The sequence below is a fragment of the Octopus sinensis genome, linkage group LG4 (assembly GCF_006345805.1).
Source record: "Octopus sinensis linkage group LG4, ASM634580v1, whole genome shotgun sequence".
NCBI lineage: Eukaryota > Metazoa > Mollusca > Cephalopoda > Octopoda > Octopodidae > Octopus > Octopus sinensis.
In genome coordinates, this window is record NC_043000.1 from 12,990,514 (window position 1) to 13,017,678 (window position 27,165).

At 36.2% G+C, this 27,165-nt stretch overlaps 2 protein-coding genes across 4 annotated transcripts in view; one reads left to right on the forward strand and one right to left on the reverse strand.

Moving 5' to 3' along the window:
* The window catches only part of LOC115210343 (dolichyl-diphosphooligosaccharide--protein glycosyltransferase subunit STT3A), a 42,725-nt gene extending 32,921 nt beyond the window's left edge, over positions 1-9,804 (reverse strand). Inside the window, exons 1-4 of one of the 2 annotated variants that reach the window (XM_029778879.2) lie at positions 9,729-9,804; positions 3,321-3,423; positions 1,811-1,993; positions 678-823 (exon numbers count right to left, since the gene is read on the reverse strand). In XM_029778879.2, the coding sequence (XP_029634739.1) occupies positions 678-823; positions 1,811-1,993; positions 3,321-3,411 (420 nt within the window). In that variant the 5' untranslated portion in view covers positions 3,412-3,423; positions 9,729-9,804. Of the gene's footprint in view, positions 1-677; positions 824-1,810; positions 1,994-3,320; positions 3,424-9,412; positions 9,434-9,728 lie in introns of those variants that run through there. The other variant, XM_036501779.1, reaches the window with a different exon arrangement.
* Positions 9,805-10,075: 271 nt separating this feature from the next.
* The window catches only part of LOC115210953 (solute carrier family 12 member 8), a 91,171-nt gene continuing 74,081 nt past the window's right edge, over positions 10,076-27,165 (forward strand). Inside the window, exon 1 of one of the 2 annotated variants that reach the window (XM_029779750.2) lies at positions 10,076-10,242. The gene's annotated coding sequence lies outside the window, so the exon portion shown is untranslated. Of the gene's footprint in view, positions 10,243-21,897; positions 22,030-27,165 lie in introns of those variants that run through there. The other variant, XM_029779751.2, reaches the window with a different exon arrangement.

Consider the following 27,165-nt stretch of genomic DNA (forward strand, 5'->3'; position numbering starts at 1 on the left):
TGCTTCTTTCAGTTTGTCTACCATATCCACTCACAAAGGTCTAGTTCGCCTGAGGGTATAGTAGAAGACACTTGCCCAAGATGCCATGCAGTGGGACTGAACCTAGAATTATAGGGTCAGAAAGCAAGCTTCTTACCACACAGCCATGCCTATGACTGAATATATATATATATACATTTTATTTATACCAATTATATACGTTTTATTTATTATTTTGCACATTACTTAATCATTGGTATATTATTGTTATTTTATATTTAATATTTCTATTATATGTAATTTTCTAGATGGTGTAATTTAATTGTTCATTTTGAATTGATAAAAGGTAGTTTTTTCTAATTTTTATATATATATATATATATATATATTATATTTTGTGAAATTTGATTTAGTATTTCTAAATTGAATTTTTCCCTGTAAGTTAGGAATAATATTCCCTCAAATTATTATTATTATATATATATATATAACTGTGTGTATAAAATAGTATCCTCATAGCTAAAACATTGCTGAAAAACTTGACGATGAATTTGTTACAATGTTAAATTTATTTACAAGTAAATTTGCTGAACACATAAATGGCAACCTTTCACTAAAGGCTGATAGAACTGGAGCACAAATTGTTTGGTCATTAGAAACATAAGCAGATAGATGAAGAGAAAGATGCAAGAGCTTACCTTAAGTTCTTTTGTCAGTTGATAAGTGATGAGTGTTGTGAGACTGGAAAAGAGGGGAGCCAAAAACACACAGACATTCCTAATGTCAATGGTGATGTTGAGCATATGCAATAAATTGTACAACAGAGCAGAGGTGACCATCAAACCTGTACAAATAAAGGGAAAAAAAATTCAGTATATGGACACTAACAAGATGGGGTAGGGATTCTTGGAGTAGGAGATTATCAAAGAAATCTTTGGCAAGATAGCATTATACATTAAGAGTGCTCCAGGCACTATGCATTAGCAATTATGGACAATAGGGAATGAATTGACTGCCATTAGAACATGGGATAAAATGCCTTGTTCTGACATCCAATCTTGTCCCTGCTGCAGTATCAAGAAAACTACACACTACTGCTGCCCTCTGACCCCTACATATCAGACAAAAAAACATATGTAACTTGAGCTCTCGTGATTACTTCAATTGCTAAGCCTTCACCATCACAATGACATCTTATGAATATACATCCTTCACATAGAAAAGGTTGCATTACAAAGATAGATTTATAACTTGAATGCAATGCAAAAAACCTCCCCACAAAAAAAACTTCAATCCCTAACACCTATAAACCTAAACATACCTCATGGAAAACAAATTAAATAAGGTAGATGGAAACTAGGTCCTGTTTTCAAATTATCATTTATTAAATTTAATTATATTATTATTATACCAGCTTTTATTAGCTCTGCTGTTATGTAGAATTCAAGCTATCAACCAATCTAGGATTCAATTATTCAAGTGACTAGCATGCAGTCACTCACCAACATACTCCAGTGCTGGTCCACAAATGTGCTGTCTACTGTCTGTGTCTCTCCTACCTTACCACTAATACAGCTCAACAACAACGATAATCCTTTCTACCATTACTATAGGCACAATTTGAGGAGTGCTGGAACTAGTCGATCACATTGACCCTGAAAGGATGAAAGGCAAAGTCAGCCTCAGTGGATTTGAACTCTAAACATAAAGGCAGACAAAATGCCGCTGAGCATTTTGTCCAGTGTGTTAATAATTCTGCCACCTTGATGCCCTAACAATAATAATGATAATGAGTAAATGGATACAAGATGTGCGAAAGAGAAGAACTTACCAGGATAGATGGTTCCACCAATGATACGACCAAGAGGGTACCATGCTCTGTCATCAAACCAATTATGGAAATTATAAAACCCTTCTTCTGCTAAGTACTTCGTGGTCCTAAAGTTGAAGTAAGGATCAAACTCGTGGATCACGCTCTCAAACCTCAGTACAGAGAAGAGTCGTGTGGAAAACGCTGAAACAAACGAGAAACAAAATAAAATTAAAAGTTAAAGCAAAATTTGATTGTTTTCATGACAGGTTAATTATTACTAAGTTTTATTACGACACTGAAAAAGATATAAGGACAAAATTCTCTTTTCTGTCTAAAACTTCTATCTTAAATTTGTACACTTCAGATTTTGAAGTCACCGCCTGACTTTGCCAGTACCGCCTGACTGGCCCCCGTGCAGGTGGCACATAAAAAGCACCCACTACACTCTCGGAGTGGTTGGCATTAGGAAGGGCATCCAGCTGTAGAAACTCTGCCAGATCAAGACTGGAGCCTGGTGCGGCCATCTGGTTGCCAGCCCTCAGTCAAAACCGTCCAACCCATGCTAGCATGGAAAGCGGACGTTAAATGATGATGATGATGATTTAGAACTCTTTACCACATCAATGTGGTTGTTCAACCTGCTAGAATAGGAGTCAACTTTCCTCAAATTACAGTTTAATGTATTGTAAAAGATAAACCATCAGAAAAGGTAGTCTAGGTACATAATACTACAAAAAAGATCAAGAGTCTTAGATCATGAAGTATGCTTGAGAAGATGCAGGTCTTCATCTACACAACTGTACCACACAATCCGATACTTATAAATCCTACCTGTTACTATTATCACAACACCCACTGCCCCATCATAAAGCTGACTTTGTAATGTAGTCAGATAGCCAAATGGTACTCCATATAATATGACCATATTTTATAAATTCTATCCTAATCAAATAGCACACTGCACCCACTGTGAATATAACAAGACTGCTAAACATTACCCCTGTTATTTCTGGCAGCATTTTTTATTACATAATGCCAGTGTTACTTAAAGATATAGGTGGGAAACGTTTCCCAGACAAAACAAGGAATTAATTCTCTGAGCAGCATCTTGGGAGGCTGCTCTATCAGCAATTGCATAATTCTGAATCCATTGCTTTCTCCATTTCATGATTGGTGCTTAAAGAAACACAGGATTTTGGGAGTCCTTACCTAGAGCAAGTAATTTCTACACAGGTAGCTTACAGAGATTGAAGTAGTGGTGAGCAGAAAACTCAAAAGTGGGAGTCTCTTTTCTTTATTAAAACCTACTACAAACATAAAAATATCACAAAATGAGGCTGCTACTTGATAGTAAGACCATCGATGGGTAACCCAAGAACAAATTGTTAGTTCAATTAATAGCAGTTTAAATTGAGGCTTACTTCACTTTGTTTCTCATTTGTTAAGTCCCTAGCAACTACTGACATAATCCTACTCCTGTTTTAAGATAACTGACATAAAAAGGAGAAATTAAGAGAGAGATACTTACACAAGACTGCAGCAATTGTGAGAATTGTCATTTTTAACAAAGTGTCCTGTTTTTCTGGCGACAGGCGAAGACGCCATGCTTGAGTTACCATTTTGTTTCCTCTCTGAGAAAAAAAAAAAAAATGTAAAATTTAATATTTTTTTTTATTGTGATATTTTCTCTTTAGAACCCTTGAACTACAATATCACAGCAACACACTTCAAAAATCTCGAACCATAACATTTTCATTGTAGAACTCTCCACTAAACAATGGAGAACTCTCTAACCTCAACACTTTGCAGAACTCAACATTATGCTGTAGGGCTCTCCCCACATAACACCACACTGTAAGCAGAAATGGTAAAAGCTGATCTCTCAGAAGATGACAAAGAAATGTGGCAAAACACTGTGCAAGTATGCAAAAATGGAGAGAAAAATGATAATGATGATAGTGAAACACAAAATTACTTACTACTCTAATAATCAGTTAATAACACCAAGGTGGAATAAAAAAAAAAATACTTAACTTTTTATAATGCTCATGAAGCAGAGGTATGGCTATTACAGTGTTAACGCAAAACTGGTTGTAGATGACTTAAGTCTAGCAGCCTCAACTAGTTTAAACTGAAATTCTTTGCATTAAGAAGCATCAATGCAAACAAAAAAAAAAAAAACAGATGTACTATATCATAGAACAAATTGAGATTTTTCAATAAAAAAAAGTTGGAGTGGTGAAGGGAAAATAAAGCCTGAACAAAGAATTATCTTAGATACGTCAAAATTTGGACCTAAAACCAAAGCAAAGAGAATCAGAGAATGATTTTTCTGCTAAGGTTCAATACTCTTGATTCTTTATGTAAATTCTCAAATGATTAAAAATGGCCCAGAAGCAGAGTTTATAAAAAGCTTTTTTTTTCATTAATGGTAACTCAAGCATGGCGTCTTCGCCTGTCGCCAGAAAAACAGGACACTTTGTTAAAAATGACAATTCTCACAATTGCTGCAGTCTTGTGTAAGTATCTCTCTCTTAATTTCTCCTTTTTATGTCAGTTATCTTAAAACAGGAGTAGGATTATGTCAGTAGTTGCTAGGGACTTAACAAATGAGAAACAAAGTGAAGTAAGCCTCAATTTAAACTGCTATTAATTGAACTAACAATTTGTTCTTGGGTTACCCATCGATAGTCTTACTATCAAGTAGCAGCCTCATTTTGTGATATTTTTATGTTTGTAGTAGGTTTTAATAAAGAAAAGAGACTCCCACTTTTGAGCTCAGACAAAAATGAAAACAACTTTATCTAAAGTGTCCATCTCAGACATAAGTAGCTTTGCTGTAATGGTGTAACCAGAATGAATAATTGCTCTTGAATCTGTGATAAAAGTAGGATTTAATACAGAATTATTTTATACAGCAATCAAGGACTCTCATCAAAGGACATTTAGCAAACAGCAAGTAGAAGCAAAACTAGTAACTGTGGACCACCATATTCTTCTAGGTCATGTCTTGCACATAAGAACTACTACCTTAGTTGTAGTAGACTGGGCTACTTTCAGCGAATCCTGCAGGTCAAAACTACTACACTCTATAAAGCCTATCATTAATATTAGAATTAATGGTCCAAAATAATCTGATGAAGAAGTAACTGTGAATATTAATTGGGCAAGAAAGGATAATTTACACTGGGTTCTTTGTAAATTGAATGGTTACCTAGTTGGAATGAAAATGGATCCACTGTAAAAATTATCATTAATCAGCAAAGTCACTGATAGATACTGACATTAAACTGCAATCCTACCTTTAATAAAAACTTGCCAGCCTCGCCTGGCCCCCGTGCTGGTAGCACGTAAAAGCACCATCCGCTCGTGTCTGTTGCCAGCCTCGCCTGGCCCCGTGCCGGTAGCATGTAAAAGCACCATCCGCTCGTGTCTGTTGCCAGCCTCGCCTGGCCCCCGTGCCGGTAGCATGTAAAAGCACCATCCGTTCGTGTCCGTTGCCAGCCTCGCCTGGCCCCGTGCCGGTGGCACGAAAAAACACCATCCGTTCGTGGCCGTTTGCCAGCTCTGTCTGGCACCTGTGCAGGTGGCACGTAAAAAGCACCCACTACACTCACGGAGTGGTTGGCATTAGGAAGGGCATCCAGCCGTAGAAACACTGCCAAATCTGACTGGGCCTGATGAAGCCTTCCGGCTTCACAGACCCCAGTTAAACCGTCCAACCCATGCTAGCATGGAAAACAGACGCTAAATGATGATGATGATGATGATGATGAGACTATTCTAAAAGTTTACTGTGCAAAAGTTCATTCCACAAATAATACTCAGTAAACACTGAAGAAAAGCATGGGCTTATGATTGGTGACCTAATCTTGGTAGAGATACTGAAGAATTTGTTATATCTTGTGACATCATCATCATCATCATCATCATCGTTTAACGTCCGCTTTCCATGCTAGCATGGGTTGGACGGTTCAACTGGGGTCTGGCAAGCCCGAAGGCTGCACCAGGTCAGTCAGATCTGGCAGTGTTTCTACAGCTGGATGCCCTTCCTAACGCCAACCACTCCGAGAGTGTAGTGGGTGATTTTATGTGCCACCGACACAGGTGCCAGACGAGGCTGGCAGACGGCCACGCTCGGATGGTGTTTTTTATGTGCCACCGACACAGGTGCCAGACGAGGCTGGCTGACGGCCACGCTCGGATGGTGTTTTCTTATGTGTCACCGACACAGGTGCCAGACGGGGCTGGCGGACGGCCACGCTCGGATGGTGTTTGTTACGTGCCCTCAGCACGGAGGCCAGTCGTTGCGGTACTGGCTACGATCACGTTCGGAAGGTTTTTCTTATGTGCCACCGGCACTGGTACCACAAGGATACAAATTCCATTGATGTTCATCTATTTTGATTTGGTTCGATTTGATTTGATTTGATTCGATTCGATTCTCACTTGCCTCAACAGGTCTTCACAAGTGTCACAAGAAGGAAGGTATGCACAGGTGGACTGACTACGTCCCAGGTAGGGGCCACGGATTATGGCTTCACTAGTCTTGCCGGGTCTTCTCACGCACAGCATACTTCCATAGGTCTCGGTCTCTAGTCATTTCCATGGTGAGACCTAACGTCCGAAGGTCGTGCTTCACCACTTCGTCCAGGTTTTCCTGGGTCTACCTCTTCCACGGGTTCCCTCAACTGCTAGGGATTGGCACTTTCTCACACACCTATCTTCATCCATTCTCGCCACATGACCATACCAGCGCAATCGTCTCTCTTGCACACAACAACTGATGCTTCTTAGGTACAACATTTCTCTCAAGGTACTAACGCTCTGTCGAGTAAGTACACATGTGCATTAAAATAAGATTTAAAGGTGTCCCTATAACCGATAAGTAATCTGAATCACTGTACTGATAAATCATAGTATCGATAAGTGGCTTTGGGAAGGATTACCTTATGAAGAAGGGATGCATTCAAAATGTTGCAACTCGATCATGAGACCTTTTGTGCTAACTAATGTTTCTAGTAAGTCAACAACCTCAATTGATCCAAATACTAATATTCATCCTCCAAAATCTCTTTTACTGCCCACACCAACTCCTGTTACCTATAATTTACATTGAGTACACTGTACACAATTCCTGCTTACTACTTATTCGTTTTCATACTGAACACAGCCACTGTCTAGATGGCAGTAGAGTATTGTGTTTATTCCTGCTTACTTTGTTAGGTTTACTTTGAGGTCTCAGAAAATCTACCTCAATAAATTCCATCTAACTCATGCAAGCATAAAAAAGGGGACATTACTACATACAAATTATTATGCATATAAATCATTTTCTGGCTCTACACTCAAAAACATGCAGAAAAAAAAGAATCCTTATTTGAAAAATAAGGGTTAGTACTGGAAGAGCATCCAGCTGTAAAACAATGCCTTGTTAACATAACTGCCTAAAACATGCTAGCAAAAGAAAAGTTCATTTTACATTTCTGTTGCCATGCTAACATGGGTTAGATGAATATATTACTGAAATAGTGTTTTACAGACTAACACCGTACTTCTCAATAACTTATATCTGTTATTGAAGTAAAGGATCTCTAAATCCATAGGTCTCTGCAATTTGTTGACATGACGTTGACCCTACAACTTTCACTGACACTAGATATCTAGGCTTGACTTGTTTCCAGAGGATGCAAGCTGTGAGATAAAGATCTATAAGGTATTATACAAGCTTAACTGGACTTAAGAATTCTGTAACAGCATTATTAATGTGTCACAGTAAAAGTCTTCCTCCAACACTCCAACACAAGTAGACCATTCTTTTACTCGTTTCAGTCATTTGACTGTGGCCATGCTGGAGCACCGCCTTTAGTTTAACAAATCGACTCCAGGACTTATTCTTTGTAAGCCTAGTACTTATTCTATTGGTCTCCTTTTGCCGAACCGCTAAGTTACAGAGACATTAACACACTAGCATCAGTTGTCAAGCGATGTTGGGGGGAAAAACACAGACACACAAACATATATATATATATATATACATATACAATGGGCTTCTTTCAGTTGCCGTCTACCAAATCCACTCACAAGGCTTTGGTCAGCCTGAGGCTATAGTAGAAGACACTTGCCCAAGGTGCTATGCAGTGGGACTGAACCCGGAACCATGTGGTTGGTAAGGAAGCTACTTACCACACAGCCACTCCAGCGATCTGCTGCAATGGTTCTAAAATACAACACTTAAAAACCTAACAGTATATCTTTTTTCTACCCCTCTGAAGAGATTTTGGCTAATATAATGATTTTGATAATTGTTATTTAATCTATTAGGCTTAAGTGAAACAGCTGTAAGGGACGATGCTTGATTTTTGCAGATAATAAATTTTTATAAAATGTTATATTTCCATTTTCTTACTTTCTTTGGAATGATTATAAGCCATGAATTATTTGTGCGGGTGGCACGTAAAAAGCACCCACTACACTCACGGAGTGGTTGGCGTTAGGAAGGGCATCCAGCCGTAGAAACACTGCCAGATCTGACTGGGCCTGATGCAGCCTTCCAGCTTCACAGACCCAGTTGAACCGTCCAACCCATGCTAGCATGGAAAACGGACGCTAAATGATGATGATATACACACACAAATATATGAGGGAGGAGACATTTTCGAACCCATACCATCGCTTGGGGGAGAAAAAAACACCAGTTAAGAGGTTAAATGCTAACATTTAACCACTTAACTGGTTAAGATAATTGACACGTGTATGTATACACACACACACATATATAAGCGACGTTACAGATATTATGCACACATAAATTATAATAAATAAAATTCGAAGAGGCAGTAAAATGCAGCTGAGGTATATTAAACCTGATATTTGAAAAAGCAGCGAACGTTTCAGACTTAGACCTTCATCAGAGATAGGGGCAAGTTTGTGTTCTAGGAATTAACAAGTGTGTACGTGTACGTGTGAGTGTGTATGCGATCGAGTGAGTCTAGGTGATTGCCTGTGCATAGCTACCAATTACACTTTATTTTACACGACTATACGAAACACTGTACTTAACATAATGCAGTTTAAGTATTGAAGTACAAATATCTGATGAATAATGTGACGTAAAGAAAAAAAATTTTTTTTTCTAAATGTTGAAAATGGGCAGCGATCAGTGAACAAGTAGTTACACGTACGCGTTCACCCAAATACACACACACACACACACACATATATATATACACATAATATATATATATATACATACGTACATATATATATATATAATATATATATATATATATATATATACTAATATTGAGGGGTTAGCAAAAGAAATGCATCACCACACACCGAAATTCAGAAATAGCAGCCAAAATCTAAGCCATTTCTTCTACTTAATTAATTAGTTTTACCCTTAATTGCTATATATATATATATATATATATATAGGCATATGTTAGTGAATGTAATCGTGTGGTCATTACAAGAATAGTGTCGATCTAAGAACACGTTGGCTAGGAAGTATGAAGGAAACACGTCTATGAAGCATTGAACGATGAAAAAACTAATTATGTATGTTAAGTGCATATATATACATATAGATGTATATATATATATATATGCACTTACATTCATATATGAAATTGCATGTAAATTTGCATAAGGGATGTTTTGGGGGCCTCGGAGAAGAAGCTGTTGGTGCTTCACGTTTCAACTACCGGTGTTGTTGTGCCACATCAGCAGACCATCCCGATATTATATCAAACAGCAGCGTTAGTATCTCAAGCCGTAATTTCTTTTAGAAACAGCAGAAAACTTTGGTAATTTTTTTTCTACGTAGCATTACCGACATTTATAAAGGTCGTCGTCTTTTAAATTAAAAGCATTTGAGGAAAGTTGTTTAAAAAAGCAATTAGTTGTAAATAAATAACAAAAGTACACTCACTGAAACACCCACGTCTGGAATAACGTTAACGAAAGGGAAGTGACGCTGACAGTTATACGGAGTGAAAGAAAATACACGCTTTATATATGTATATGTGTCAATTATGTATATGTGTATGTGTATGTTTGCGCGTGTGTAACTTTCTATATATGCGTGTAATCGCTTATTTTTTTTAATTAGTATTTCAATTAGATATTTTTAATTAATTTCTTTTTTTTTTCTATTTAAAAAAAAGATCATTATAATTGATTGACATACATTGTTTTGGATGCATCTTTAAACGATAGTTATGCATCGGAGTGAATAAAGAGAAGGATTTTGATTGGCTGTTGCTATGGTCTGCTTGAAGATTAAGGTTACAGTGTGTTTGACGAGGCAGACGACAGGTTATCAATGTCTCGCTTTCGCAAATCGATGTTTACAATTTTAAGCGAAATCCAAAGCTAACACGGAATATTTTTTCTCAAATTTCACTGAAATTTATCCCGCTTTCTTTGTTTTCTTACTCTAATTGGTAAGTTCTCAAATTTACTCAATTTTATAGTTAATATTTCTTTTCTTTGGAAATCGATTTTTTTTTTTCTTTTTCTTTTCTGTTTATTTTTCGTTTAACTTTTCGCCAAACTTAAGTCGAGTCTCTCATATCTGATGATTATTCGGAATTATCGACAGTATTTCCATTTTTTATTTATTCTATTAATTTGAATTCGTATTCTCAGTCGAAAGATGTTATTTACTACTTTGATCGATCAGACCGACGATCAAAGACGTTCAGCTGTCACGAATTCGTTTTTTTTTTTTTTCCTTCTTAAGACAATAGGATTATGATTCGAAGAAAAATGTAGCGATTATTTCTTGTAGGTCGAGCAACTACTTTGAGGTTCCCTCGTCGACTATAATTGTTTTATTTATTGGGCGATCTTTCGTCTCTAGTAGACCTTTCCGTCGATTTCCGTAAAAATTTTTTTTTTTTACATATGGGTTTGCGGGAACTTTTGAAGTAATATACATACATATACACATACACCGAGTAAAAAAATTCAGTTATCTCTTTCTTTCACACATTACTCTGTCTCTTCACACACACTAACAGAAGCACTTCACTTACACAACATACTGTCTGTCTCCCACACCCCATGGATTTAGTAGACGGAAACTGAAAGAAGCCCGTCGTATATATGTACATATATATATATATATATATATGCGTGCGTGCGTGTGTTTGTGTGTCTGTGTTTGTCCCCCGAGCATTGACAACCGATGCTGGTGTGTTTATGTCCCCGTTACTTAGCGGTTCGGCAAAAGAGACCAATAGAATAAGTACTGGGCTTACAAAAGAATAAGTCCCGGGGTCGATTTGCTCAAGTAAAAGAGTAAAAGAGAGTAAAATACCTTAGTTATCATTAAACTAGTGTTAGGAACATAAATTATGACTACGGTTTGCTGGAAGATTTTAATTCAAAACTTATGAAAACAAGACATTCGTACAACAGATCCACGGGCGGTTTCGGTGGGGTTGGTAACAAAAGGATTAAATGAGGAGGGGTTACATTGAATTGTGTTGTCTTAGATTGACTGTAAAAGACAATTAGAATGACAGGTGCTCGACAGTAAGACTGCGAGATGAGGGTTGACCACAATAGCATACCGTATTTGATGGCATATTAGCCGTACCCCAATTTCAGCTGCTCATATTCAGCTTCAGGGACAAAATAAACTTATGAGAGGCCCAACTTCTTATATACGACCCGGGATTATTTTTTTTTCTGTTTGAGACATATTTACGGAAGACAAAAAGTGCGTGTTATATATGCCATCATATATGGTACATGTGTCGTTACGTTCCGAGTTCAAATTCTGTCGAGGTCGACTTTGCTTTCATCCTTTCGGGGTCGATGAATTAAGTACCAGTTACGCACTGGGGTCGATGTAATCGACTTAATCCCTTTGTCTGTCCTTGTTTGTCCCCTCTGTGTTTAGCCCCTTGTGGGTAGTAAAGAAATATATGGTACATGTGTACAGACACGGACACAAGCGTACTCATATATAACCACATATCCACTTTGATAAATCGTTTCCAAATCAGATTATCCCTCTGCAGTTCCAGATAAACCAGGCAGCAAGAATTACTTTAGCCGCGGGCTCTGTATTTCCTGGACAGGAGTCACCTATTTTAAACATTATTATCACAACCTTCAACTTTTTATGAATGACTGGGTGTTCCCTTTGCCTCCCAAAGCATTTTCCTGAGTTTATCCAAAACCTCTCTCTTTTCTCTCTTTTACTCTTTTACTTGTTTCAGTCATTTGACTGCGGCCATGCTGGAGCACCGCCTTTAGTCGAGCAAATCGACCCCGGGACTTATTCTTTGTAAGCCTAGTACTTATTCTATCGGTCTCTTTTGCCGAACCGCAAAGTGACGGGGACGTAAACACACCAGCATCGGTTGTCAAGCAATGCTAGGGGGACAAACACAGACACACAAACACACACACACATAAATATATATATATATATACATATATACGACAGGCTTCTTTCAGTTTCCGTCTACCAAATCCACTCACAAGGCATTGGTCGACCCGGGGCTATAGCAGAAGACACTTGCCCAAGATGCCACGCAGTGGGACTGAACTCGGAACAATGTGGTTGGTTAGCAAGCTACTTACCACACAGCCACTCTATGCTTGTTTTCGGACTTTTTATTTGTTCTTGTTTCATATGTTCTGAGTTTTCCTTTTCATAAGTCCCATGTTACTCAGTGGTTGAAAAAAATTGAGAATGTGTGTCATATATAATGCATGAATGCCAGGGAGATGTCTTGTGTATCACATGTAGTATACATGAGCCGCCACCACTACGCTATTTTCGGTATCCGATACACGTTAGATTAAGCAAATTACAATAATTAAATTCAAAGGCAGCGGATATTAAGAAACTTGGCATCTTATTTATCTACTTCGTTGTATTAAACTTCTATAATAAGTAAGTTTTATTGCCTTCACAGTGTTTACTGTTCCACAAAATCAAACTAGAAAACTGGACGTGGCTGTGTGGTAAGTAGCTTGTCTACCAACCACATGGTTCCGGGTTCAGTCCCACTGCGTGGCACCTCAGGCAAGTGTCTTCTACAATAGCCTCGGGCCGACCAATGCCTTGTGAGTGGATTTGGTAGACGGAAACTGAAAGAAGCCCGTCGTATATATGTATATATATATATATGCGTGTGTGTGTTTGTGTATCTGTGTTTGTCCCCCTAGCATTGCTTGACAACCGATGCTGGTGTGTTTATGTCCCCGTTACTTAGCGGTTTGGCAAAAGAGACCGATAGAATAAGTACTGGGCTTACAAAAGAATAAGTCCCGGTTTCGAGTTGCTCGATTAAAGGCGGTGCTCCAGCATGGCCGCAGTCAAATGACTGAAACAAGTAAAAGAGTAAAAGAGTAAAGCAGAGAACACAATTGAAAAAAATTAAAAATAGAGAAAAAGAGCTTAATATTAATCCAGGGGGTGACAAGTTCAAAAAGAAGTTATGTCGGGACACTGAGAATAAAGTACTCAAGCATAAATCTGTGAGTGGAGAAATAGTATTTAATCCATAATCGTTAATCCGACAAAATATATATTGAGCTTAATCTATCTCAATTTGTAATATTGAGCTTAATAATTATTTTTCCTCATAAGATCGTTGAACAAATCACATTATTATTTAATATACTTTAGACATCGTAATGCTAAACATCTCCAATCAAACCGAGAATTTTTAAAGAGGTAAAAAGAATTAATTTTAGTATAGTTGTTTCTTTAAACCATATCCCTATGTTTAAATTGATAGTCGCATTTTCAACATTAGCTCTCAAAAACAATTTAAAATTATTTTATAGTTGCATTTCAGGACAGAATATTCAAAGTGTGCTTAAATAACAATGGTATATACTAGTGAATTCTTGTAATGTTTAATAAATATTTAAGCTTGGTGTTTTAGATTTAATTTAGAAAGAAACCCGGAGCTATAGAGGAAGGGTTAACCCATTCAAATTCGCCTCGTCAATTTACTGCGATCAAGCCGTCGTCTTCTGGCATTATAAACTTCTAAATGTCTCATACACGTCAGCTGGCCGGTTAATTATCAATCTCTAGGTACAATAATAAATAGCGGATCCCTTTCATTCGTTTTGCTTACGTCCCCTCCACCATGCTAACTCATATATATATATATATATACTAGCAGTATCGCCCGGCGTTGCTCGGGTTTGTAAGGGAAATAACTATATAAGCATTTTTAGAGAGTTATAGCCAAAAAGTAGCAAAAAAATGGAAAAAAATGATGGTAAATTTTTTTTTAAATCGTTGACTCATCGTAGACATTTTTAGAGAGTTACTTCCCTTATATAATAGCGAAAAAATGCATTAAAATGGAAGAAAATGATGTTAATTTTTTTTTAAATCGTAGACTCATCGTAGACGCGCGCTAATACCCAGAAGGGCTCGATATGAATCACGACTATAAGATACCCGGTTTTGTTTAAACTGCACCGCAAAATGTGGGAGTAGTTAGGAATCTAAATCGTAGGAGACAGACACACAACTTCTCTTTTATATATAAAGATATATATATATATATATATATATATATATATAATGTTGGTCCTTCAAATATTATTTGGATCGATAAAAATAACTGTAATTCGACTCTTCGATGGGCTCTGTGTCTAGCAAATCAATGTCGATCGTCTTATATATCCGCTACACATCCGTATTAGCTGATTTATGTGCAGTGGTCATTTAGATATGCGACTGGGTCTCTATAAATATTGGATTAACTAATTTATTTATATATTTTTATTCGGGAATTTTTTAAGTACATAATACAGACAGCACAACACACTAGCCTTAAGCCGGTCCTGGTTTTAACCATGAATATCCCGTCTTTTTAAAGGTACCCAAGACTACATTCCCTGTACATGATCTCAAGGAGATTTAGCTGTTATTTCTAGCATGTGAAACGGTCACATAATTGTTTCTTTGTTGATTCATATTACAGGTGATCCAAATGATCCTTTGGAAAAGCATAATGGTACGTCATCCGATTTCCTTTCGATACATTTGAGTTCTTGTTCTTAAAGAAAGGGTATCGTTATTAGCTGAGTCTACGAGCCGGTTTCGATTCTCGCTGACATAAATTCACATCAAATGCAGTATTGAAGCTATCTTGAAAATCACAAGTTTCGGGGCTTTGCATAAGAAATTAAGGATTCTTAAGAATATATACGATAACAAAAAAAAAAAAAAAATGCAATGGCATTCCGTCAGTTACAACGACGAGTGTTTCAGTGGATCCGATCAACGAAACAGCTTGTCCGTGAAATTAACGTGCAAATGGCTGAGCACTCCACAGACACGCACGTCTTTAACATAGTTCTCAGAGAGATTCATCGTGACTCAGAATGCGACAAGGTTAGCACTTTGGGCGATCTTTCGTCTCTAGTAGACCTTTCCGTCGATTTCCGTATTTTTTACATATGGGCTTGCGGGAACTTTTGAAGTAATATACATACATATACACATACACCGAGTAAAAAATTTCAGTTATCTCTCTCTTTCACACATTACTCTCTCTGTCTCTTCACACACACTAACAGAAGCACTTCACTTACACAACATACTGTCTGTCTCCCACACCCCATCAAACACACACACACACATGTACATCAATGCTTGCCATGCACGGTAACTTCAAAAGAACTTCCCTCGTCATAAAATGGCTTTTTCTTAGTCTCTTTCGCTCTCATTACTTCAAAAGTTCCCGCAAGCCCATATGTAAAAAAAAAAAAATTTTACGGAAATCGACGGAAAGGTCTACTAGAGACGAAAGATTGCCGCACTTTGAATTATATGTTCAACTCATTTTTGCCAGTTGGGTGGACTAAAGCAACGTGAAATTAATAATACATGAACCGTTTTAATTGAGGAGGGATACATTGAATTGTGTGGTCTTAGATTGACTGTAAAAGACAATTAGAATGACAAGTTAGTGCTCGATGGTAAGACTGCGAAATGAGGGTCACAACGCACCATCGGGTATCGAACTTATGACGTTACGATCGTGAGCTGAAAGGTGGGTGCTCGAATAATGGAGGTTAGAATGAATGAACTTACTCTCAGTATCGCCCGTTGGCAGAGAACAAGTCTTTGATAACTTTGGTTATGTGAGTTCCTTCATCGGTCGTAAATAGCCCTCTTCTTATCGAGACATGTCGTTTTATTTGTGCTCTTGCTTGTCATGTCTTTTTTGTTTTAATTATTATTATTGTGTAAGACCAAATGTATGTGTGTTTAATTTGTCCTACTGTCGTTTCAGTTGTGGCCAAATAAAAAATTAGAACTTAGGGTACCTTGGATTATTTCTACTGGCTTTTCTATGCTCTGGATTCAAAGTTAGTCAAGTAATGGAGTCGATATAATTGACTGAACCCCTCTTCTCACATTTTATTGCGTTTGCAGGATTGTTATGAGGTCTTTAAAAAATCGCTTGTTAGAATTCCGTCGAGATCGACTTTGCCTTGCATCCTTTTGGAGTCGATAAAATAAATACAAGTTAAGCACTAGAGTCAATATAATTGGCTTACTGGCTTTGTGCCAAAACTTTAAACCATTATTACTATTATTGCTAAAGCGGCGAGCTGGCAGAATCATTAGCAATCCGGACAAAATGCTTAATGTTATTACATCCACCATAATGTTCTGAGTTCAAATTCTGTTGAGGCTGACTTTGCCTTTCATCCTTTCGAAGTCGATGAAACAAGTACTGGAGTCGATGTAATCGTCTTACCCCTTCCCTTACAATTACTGGCCTTCAGCCAAAATTTGAAACCACTATTGTTATTATTGCAGTCATTGTTGTTGTGTTCCTTTTGCGCTTCCTATCTTATGTCGCTGTAGAACCGGGTCCAGACTACGGCCCTGAAGTGTTATGGGGAAGATATAACATGATTGCCAGCATTCTCCATTGTATGTCATTTGTTCTCTGTTGTACGATCTTCTGGACTAAATAGATATTCCTGTTGCCCAGGATACATTTGGTAAACTTTTCCTGTCTTCGTGAGTCTTAAAGCTTCGATGACCACAGCTATTATTTTTATCTTTTTATTGATTTCAACCTCCAGGTTTCTGTACTTGGTCAGCTTCTTTGTGTCTTTGACGTAAGGTATTACAATGTCAACGTGTATGCACCTCTCATCCTTCTTCTCTTTGATAACGTCCTGCTTGTCGGCTTTTTTTTTTTAGCCCTTATCGAAACTGATAAATTTAAAGAATTTAGAATCTATACTTTCTTCTCAGCCAGAAGCCACTTCTTGGTGTTTTAACGAAGATCAAAGTAGTTAACAATTTGAACAACTATGTTTTCGATACATACATACATACATACGCAGGTACGTACGTTTGTGTGTGTAGATGCAAGTGTTTGTATATGCGTCACTATAAACACTTAAAAAGTTTGAGGTGAAATATTTTACCGTGAATATTTGGGTGTGTTTGTATATATTTAGGGGGTTTACAATGATTGCCCGTCCGTCTGTCCTTTCATCTTTCTGTCTATCTAATTAGCTGGTTAGCCAGCCTTCACTACTGTCACTCTCTATCATTAACACCAGCAACAATATTGACAAGGTAAGCAACTCCATCTAAAATAAAGACAGTGACATGTGGTACTCTAGTGTATTTTAAAAGCTGAATAAAATATCTTTGATCTCAGGTAAATGAGGGTTGACATGAGACCAAACAGTTACTATACATTAATATGGACAATATGACTCGTCCACCATGCACACAACACCACTACAAACTCACCAACATTTGAATAACAACTGGAACCAACAGTAATAGTATCAGCATGATAACAATGTCTGTAGCTGCATACATTGTATATCAACACAACTCAGTATGTGTGTGAGTAAAATGTTGAGTGTTTATAGGTCAAGTCAGAGGTGCAAGGAGTGAAGTGCCCTTCAACTTGACAACCTTTCAACTAACTGTAGTCATACAGTATTTCCTCTCACCTCACTCTTCCACCTTCTCGTTTCTATATCTACATCCACAGGAATAAGACAACAGTTTTTTTTGTTCTTACAAAGCCGTTTATCCTGGTGCTATTTTTTTCTTTGCTGTATACTTGTGATGGATAATTGTTCATTGCTTCTACTGTTGTATTTGCCTATAACTCAAGATAATTGGATTTAAACCATCGAGTGTAACCAACAGTAGTAGTGTGAAAGAGAGCTAAAAGAATTATATTGATATTTTAAAAAGGCTTGATGCTGGAGACAAAAATCAGCCGTGTTCTCAAAACATTAAAGCTTGCAATGTATACAGGAGGAACAATACATGACAGAGAGAAAAATCACGACAAATAATTGTTACTCTGTTTACTGTTTGAACCTTATTTTTTCATAAATTTAATGTGATATTTAAAATAGAATGACTTTTGGGGATAAGATCAAATTTAACCCGTAACGAAACTCTGATAAATTTAAAGAATTTAGAATCTATACTTTCTTCTCAGTATGTGTATTGAGGATCAGACTTGATATAATGTGCTGACATGCACAATGGTAAATAAATAAAGGTGAAAAGTTTGTGGGACGATATCTGGAAAAAGCTGCTCTGTGAAACTTTTAATGATAAATCTTTTTTGGGTAGTTAAGGCTGGGTTGAAAGCTTTAAGAAGTGCTTGAATTTGAAGCAGCCACTGCTGATACAGAGGCAGCTGATAATTATTCTGAGTGTCTGAAAAAAAAATGCTAAAGGAATTTATAGCCTTGAGAAAGTGTATAGTATTGATGAAAGTGCACCATTCTGGAAACTCATGCCTGCTTGAACTTTTATTTCTTGAAATGAAAAAAGTAGACCAGGATTTAAAGCTTTCAAAACTCTGACACCTTTTCTTTGAGGAAATAATACTGGTGATATGAAATTAAAGTCCCTACCCATGTATCACTCTGAAAACCCGAAAGCTTTCAAAGGTTATGCTGCATTTAATTTAACTTTGATTTAATATTCAAATAAGAAGGTATGGATGACTAAGAGCATTTTCAAAGAGTGGTCTGCAAACATTTTTTGTCTTACTGTAGAAAGGTACAATGCTATATATATTTCCAACAAAGCCTTGCTGCTTTTAGACAATGCACCAAGCCACTTATGTGCATTTTCTGATAATATGAGAGTAGAATATATTTCCAAGAATACAACTTTTATGCTCCAGCTTATTGATCAGAGTGCAATAGTTAACTTAAGGCAAATTATCTGAGAAGCATTTTAAAACAACTTGTGAAAGTAATTGATAGGGAAGATAGACCTACATTTAGAGACATCTATGCGATAAGGAAAGATGGTTCATCTGGAAAAGTTCTTTAGACCTCACTACATGTCTAAATTCAAGAACTGAACTTTTTGGGTCATGTCCACATATGGTAAAACATTTGTTACGTTTTTGGTCCCCCCAAGATCACAGATAGAACCTGCTTTTTATATTATGTCCACGTACAAGCCTTTCACATTTCTTATATATTTTTTACTGCTTTATATATTTTTCTGCATGTTATTTTTTAACCTTTATAATTGTGTGACTATATACACGAGTAGTATATATCAAATGTGTATGTGCATGCATATCTACATGTGTACGAGTGATTGTATATATACGAGTGTAAGACTCTACCTGTTGTACTTGTCTCCTTCCTTCTTACATATGTGTATGTATATATGTTTATATATCTGCAGGTGTAGATGTGTTTGACAGACAGGAGGGTGTGTTTGTGTACATACATATATAACTCATATATATATTCAAGTTTTGTGGTGAATGTTTTATGGTTTATATTTTTGCATATATGTTTTTATTTGTATATATGTTTATCCCTATATGAATGTGCATGTGTGTATAGACTTCGTTTTATGTATCCGCTTATGTATGTGCATGTGCATATAGAGATGTGTATATGAACATAATGATGCATGCATGGGTATATATACATGTGTATGTGCATGTATTGTATTTTATGTACGTATGTATGTTTACATATGTACAGACATATATATATGTGTGTGTTTGTATGTATATGCATACACGTGTGAGTATGTATATCATCATCATCATCATTTAGCGTCCGTTTTCCATGCTAGCATGGGTTGGACGGTTCAACTGGGGTCTGTGAAGCCAGAAGGCTGTATCAGGTCCAGTCTGATCTGGCAGTGTTTCTACGGCTGGATGCCCTTCCTAACGCCAACCACTCCGCGAGTGTAGTGGGGTGCTTTTTACGTGCCACCCGCACAGGAGCCAGACGGAGCTGGCAAACGGCCAAGAACGGATGGTGCTTTTACGTGCTACCGGCACGGGGGCCAGGCGAGGCTGGCAACGAACACGAACGGATGGTGCTTTTTACATGTCACCAGCACGGAGGCCAGTCGGGGCGGCGCTGGCAACGGCCACGATCACATCTACACACACACAAGTGTGTGTGTGCATACGTGTATGTATATGTGTACTTTCCCTATGCCTTTTGGAGTAATTTGCCTTTATTCAACAGTTTTTCATAGCATTTTTCTTTGTCTTAATAACTGATGCAATGTTAGAGCAGACTTCAGCCCCGGCATCCAAAACTTTATTATGACAGCCAACTAATTGTCACATATTATATTTATAGTTATATATAATATATATATATATATATATATATATATATATATTGCATTGATGTGTAATATGGTGGGGGCGTTTGTGTATATATGGTGATAAGTGTGTGTACATGAGTCTACTGATTGTGGTATGGGTGCATATTTGTGTGTCTATGCAAGTAGATGTATTAGTGTTTGTTTTGTACAAATGTATATATCTCTGCATATTTCTATTTTTGTAGGTGAATATACCAGTGTATCTCTATAAAGCAGTTTAATTTCAATGCACCCTATCATGACTGTTAACACTTTTACACCTGTTTATGAGAAACCCGGACAATAATAAGAACTGGCAAACAGTTTTATTATGCTAGCTATAATAAATTTAAATGTTTTAGCAAAGCTACTGAGAAACCATGTGCTTATGAAGCAGTGTTGCTTACCATATAACTATAATACTACATTTAGCAATATGTTTTATGTATAATAGATATATATATATATATATATATAAAAATGAGATAGGGGTTGTACTGTATTAATGTCTAATCTTAATGCTCTTGTGTAGTGTTTTAATAAAGTATGTGATTCTGTATTATCTGATAGTTGATGAATGATTTAGATATGTTTCTCCATTTTCTTATTTTGTATATATATATATATATATATATATATATATATATATATATATCTGTAAATTAATATGTTACCATTATCCAATAGCCAAGATAAAACTCTGAGTTTTGAATGCCGAAGTGGAAATCCACAACACCATCTCTTCGGTGTTGTGGATTTCCACTTCGGCATCCGAAACTCAGAGTTTTATCTTGGCTATTGGATAATGGTAACATATTAATTTACAGATAAATTTCTTCTATTTACATAATATTGAGGTCTCTTTTGTTATCGTACCGTTTTTACCAATATATATATATATATATCATATTGCACAAATCCTATTGCACAATTCTCAAAATATATAGCACTTAGTGTATATATATATATATATATATATATATACGCTAAGTGCTATATATTTTGAGAATTGTGCAATACGATTCCTATTTAGCTAACTTTGTTTTCTATTCTTTGAGTGCAATTTTTTATAATTATTATTGTTTAGTCTCAGTTTAACCTAGAGCAAGCTGACCTGAGATAAAAGTGTTACCTGTCATGAATGTCACACCTTGTTTAAAACTCAACAACCCTTTCAATTTGGGAAATGAGATGGAACAAAATCTTGCGAGATGCTTTGTTATTTTGTGAATATATATTTTAAATCACTATACGTGTCACTGTTGGATATGGGCTCTCTCTTTGAAGATTACTGTGACACTTAGACAATCTAACTACAATAGATATTATGCAGTATGACCACAACCCACTGAACCATCAGGATTATGACTGTGGTTTTTGAGTTCTACCAGTCACGTGAGAAACTAAACTACTAGCAACTGTTTTCAATTGAATGATATATACTTAAGTTTATCGTCAGTCTTTGAAGCCTCAGATCATACATAGCTGTCATCTGCAACAGGTTGTACGCATATCTATTTTCTCACCAGATTATTGCCTCTTCCCAGTCAACAGCCTACTATAGCTTATAGCCGAAGTCAACAAGCTGAAGGTAATAATTTGTTCATCATTTGACATTCTTTATTTGTCATTACCTAGTAGCCCCTTCACAAGATATATACTATGTGTGTGTGTGTGTTTGTGTGCACGCGTATGTATGAATATATGTGTGTGTGTGCATGTATGCATATGTATATATATGTATATATTATGTATCTATGTGTGAGAACATGCATGGATGTTTGTGTGCAAATGTGTGAATTTAAATAGGCTTGTCTTTAAAATTTATTTCCTTTGTCAGTAATAAGATAAAGATTATTGTTAACTGATCAACAAGGTATTTAAAATTTTCTCTCTTAAACTATACTGTAATTAGCATATATTAAAATTTAATTTTTTTCTCCTATGAATGTATAAAACATTACCATTAGCTTGTAAGTTATAAAGCAATTTTATATCATAAAATTACAGTTCATCATTAGATTCATTTATAAATTATCATGACTTGTATCATTGTGTAAAAAGTCACCACTGGGTTAATATTTAACAGGATAGGGCATTTGTTTAGCAAGCTTATCAAAATATGGAAGGCGGGAAAGAAAGGAAAAGGATTGTTAGATAAAGATTAGAATGATAAAAATTTAGAAAGTACATACACACTGACACACATTCACATGTTGGTACCTATGGTAATGTTATTTTTAAAAAATTACTGTAAGAAAGAAGTGTAGCATCCAAGGTCTTGGACAAGTGAAATCAGTGGGGGTAGAGTTTTTGTCTGACCTCCTGAAACGGATTCTCTTTTATTTTTTATCTATGGACTCCCTTCCATTACTATTTTATTCTAGTGGACCCCCATAGCTATTCAATGTTTAAAAACTAGTTGTATAGAAACTTCTTTCAAAATGCCTATTTTGTTTTTCAAGAAAGAAATCTAGCTGTTTCTTGCAACACACCTAAAGCAAACTTTTTTCAAGAGCCCTTAAAATACTATTGTAGATCCCCAATTTACTATTCATTATCTTATTTGGACCCTTAGAAATCATATGGACCCTGGTTGAGAACCATTGTCTTAGACAAAAAGAAGAAGAAAAAATGTAAAGATAGAATTCCAGAATGCTTGAACTGTAGAGAAATAATTTGCTAAATTATGTAAATTTACTAAATTTGCTAAATTATGTAAATTTGCTAAATTTACGTGCGGGTGGCACGTAAAAAGCACCCACTACACTCACGGAGTGGTTGGCGTTAGGAAGGGCATCCAGCCGTAGAAACACTGCCAGATTTGACTGGGCCTGATGAAGCCTTCTGGCTTCACAGACCCCAGTAGAACCGTCCAACCCATGCTAGCATGGAAAACGGACGCTAAATGATGATGATGATGATGTAGTACTAGATCTGGGCAAAGAGATTGGATAGAGGAGGAGAGGTGTGTTCACTGGCTTAGCCAAGGTAAATGTAACATGGTGTCAATGAAGCCAAAGGAGCAAAAGCTGAGGTAGAGGTGGTGTAAATGACACCGAAGAAGCAATATTTCTATGGGATAGTCATTGTTGATTGCTGGTGAGTGAGTCATTGTCAGTCAGCCTATGGTGCAATGCTTGCATGTGTGACAGCAATAGCATTGTCATCCTAGATATATAGTTCAGTATATATTGCACTTGAAATTTCTCTAGGGCCTGTACTAATAAGAATATGAGTAATGTCTGGTTCTAAATAGAAAGCATTGTCCCAAGGGTTGCAAATTTGCTGGACTGTGCAAACCATGACCCAAACTTCATGAAGATCATCATCACTAGTGATGAGACATGGGTTTATGGTCCCTGCTCAATGTGTTGCCATCTTGTGTGAAAACGAAAATCTGACAAGTGCATACTACTACACATCTGTACTCTAAGTGTAACAGCCAGGAACTGATGTGGCCTACCAGTGTGAAAATTTTCACACATGCACAGGAAGGGTGGCGTCATCTCCCACCCCAAGGATTTTACCCACATGGCATTAGTTTTGACAGGAAAAAATAAAGTCAGATACTTTTTGAATGTATCTCATACAAACAGTCCACTGTTCACAAAATGTCAGTTTGATGGAAGGAGGGAGCTAATGTATTATGCACACATTTAATCACTATAAATATATCATTTGTGCAGACTGTTCAGCAAAAACTGAACAATCACATTCCATTATATATATACAGTGACACCTATAATTTAGTTGTTGATACTTAAACATTGAGAGGGAGTGGTGCAAGACTATTGATTCATGTAACCAATACATCTTTATTGATAAAGGAAATGTCATGACAGGGTGGTAATGATATTGCCGGTTATATTCTTTTCTTTTCTCTTAAGAGCATTAGCAAAACAGATTACCACGCTGCTCTCAAGTTAAACATTTACTTTTCCATGCTTGCATGGATAGACAAAATTTGTTGAGACAAATTCTCTATGGCCAGATGCCCTTCCTGTTTCCAAGCAATGTTATATATATCCTCAAAGCTGGATATATTTTCATGGACCACATTTCTCAGATAATGGTAATGTTCATTAACAGCCATCACATGATATCAAAACAAGGTACATATTCATGTACATGCACACATGCACACATACACATACACACACACACACACACCACACACACACACACACACACACACACACACCACACACATGATCAGCTTCTTTCAGTTTCCATCTACCTGAGCTATAGTAGAAAACATTCGTCAAGATACTGCACAGTAGGACTAAACCATAGACCACATGGCTGGGGAGCAAACTTCTCAACCACATTAACCATGCCTGGGCCTATACAATGCCTAAGTCTAAGTGTGTAATTATTTCTGAGTAAATTTTGTCAGCTTCCATGGTTTTGTCTATTTCCAGATTTTTTTATAGCAGTCTTTAATTCTTGTTTTGTAAATTAATGTTGCTGCATCACCATCCATTTCTTGGTAGACTTTATATAGCTGATGATACTCAAACCTTACAGCTCTTTCAAATTTATGTTTTGGTGAGTGGATGATTTCTTTCTTGATCTATCCAGCAACATTTTATGCTAGGAACTTCTTAGTCATTGATGGGAACATTTGAGTCATCGTATTGTTATACGTGTGGATTTAGTTTCTTGGGAAGTTGCCAGGTGTATCTACTACATCATCTAAAATTTAAACTTTCTGTCTTCTCAATCTGTCTTTTATGTTCACTCTCTTTTGTTGTTAAAATTTATGCACAATAAATTGGTTATACTTCTGCAGTACACGACATATTTTAACAATGTTTTATACAATTCCTAATGGTATTCAATTACAAAACTATAGAATGAATTTTTAAAATTTCAAATAGTTATGAGAGTCCACTTAAGTAAAATAGAAATCAAAGGGGTCCAAAGGGGAAAAAATGATTGAGAACCACTGATCTTGTTGACCTCTCCTGCCAGTTGTCTATGCATCCTTGCCATTTCAGCAACACGAATATGAAATTATGTATCACTACTCATTATAATTCTCATATTACGTACAAATTCTTACTAGAGATTATAATCTCTCATGTGTATTGTAATGTTTTAGAAGGCTGATAGTAAAATACTTGAAACTCTCTAACACCGAATTGTATATTGTTTTCATCAGACCCCATATAAAAGCAATGCCGACTGTCTGTAGGTTGTTGCCATCATTAAGACTCTTGATTACTTTTGATATTTGTCAATACAAGAATAACTAGTTAGAATAGTTTTTATAATAACTGTGGATAAATCTGAATGAGTTATTTCAACTGGTAAGGACTCCCAGCCAGCTCCCTGAATCACTCTTCTTAGAATTGTTGACTTTTTAAAGTGTACTTTTGGTGGCAACAACTTGACTTCTTCTTCTTAAAACATCACACAGCCACTCTCATTTTCTAGCCATACTGAGATTGTGTATCTTCTATCATATATAATTATTGAAAGCCTTCATAAATCTATCTTTGTTTGGCTTGGTCTGTTTAAAATCTGGATAATCTTCTAACTTGTAAAGCACCATACTCTTGCTGTGTTTACAAGTACAAACCTCACTGCTATTACTTCACACACATTGCAACATAACTTGTACTGTTTATATTTAAAGAAATATGTTGGAATGTCAACTTTTATCTTCTTTGTTTACTTTTGGAACTTGTTATCTATTTGTAGTAATGAATGATGCTTTAATAACTGTTATTTATGGGACCCTTACTGTTTTACTCCATATTTTAATTACTTTTTTACTATTAGATCATAAAGTCACCACAGGAAAGTTTTTGTCTTTGTATAGTGTATCTATGCAAATACCTGACTTCATCATTGTAAACTAATGAAACACTCTTCAAATATATAAAGCTCCTGCTGTGAACAGCAGGAACCTTTTTTTTTTTTTTGCTAAGTAGCTAATTGTTGTGGATCCAGTTCAGTGTCAGTAGTTTGAAGCAAAGTAATTTGGTTCTTCAATTGACAAAAAATCATTACCCCAATAAATTTGTTTAAGGTAAAGACATACAAATACACCATAAAATTTGGTAAAATATTTGTCTTCCATCTATCCGTTTGTTTATTTGATAGATATTCAAATTCAAAGCAGCAATGAAATGTTAGTCACCACCTCTCTTTTTTGCAACCGGCTTCTATTTATTTCTTTCATTAATTTATCCCCTGTCTTCTTATAAATGTATTACAAAAACTCACAAGCACAATTAATATGATGATAATGATAAAGCCAGTGGTGCTTACAGTAAAATTAATTAATTATACTAATTTTATCGGAGGTTATCAAAATAATATCATAATGAAACTCAGTAGCTTTAACATGAACATTATTTTGCTTTTGTTTAAAAAGGCCTAATTCCATCTTATTACCCTAGCAAATACACTAACAAATAATATCTAAGATTGCATCAAAAGACATTGGATAGAGGTAACCAATATTTATTTGGTTGAACAAAGTAACTCAGATTGTATGAAGGGACTCTAATAGGGTGGCATAGATGACTTAGTAATGCAGTGGCTAATACAATCAGGGGAATCTCAGAGTTTATGCAATCTTAGGGTACATATTATTCATTATAATTTTATTACACATTTATTGGAGCAGTGGAATGACAGAATTAGTAGAATATAACATTAAATGCCATGTGGTATTTATGTAATCTTCCTATTTTGAATTCAGCTTCTACTG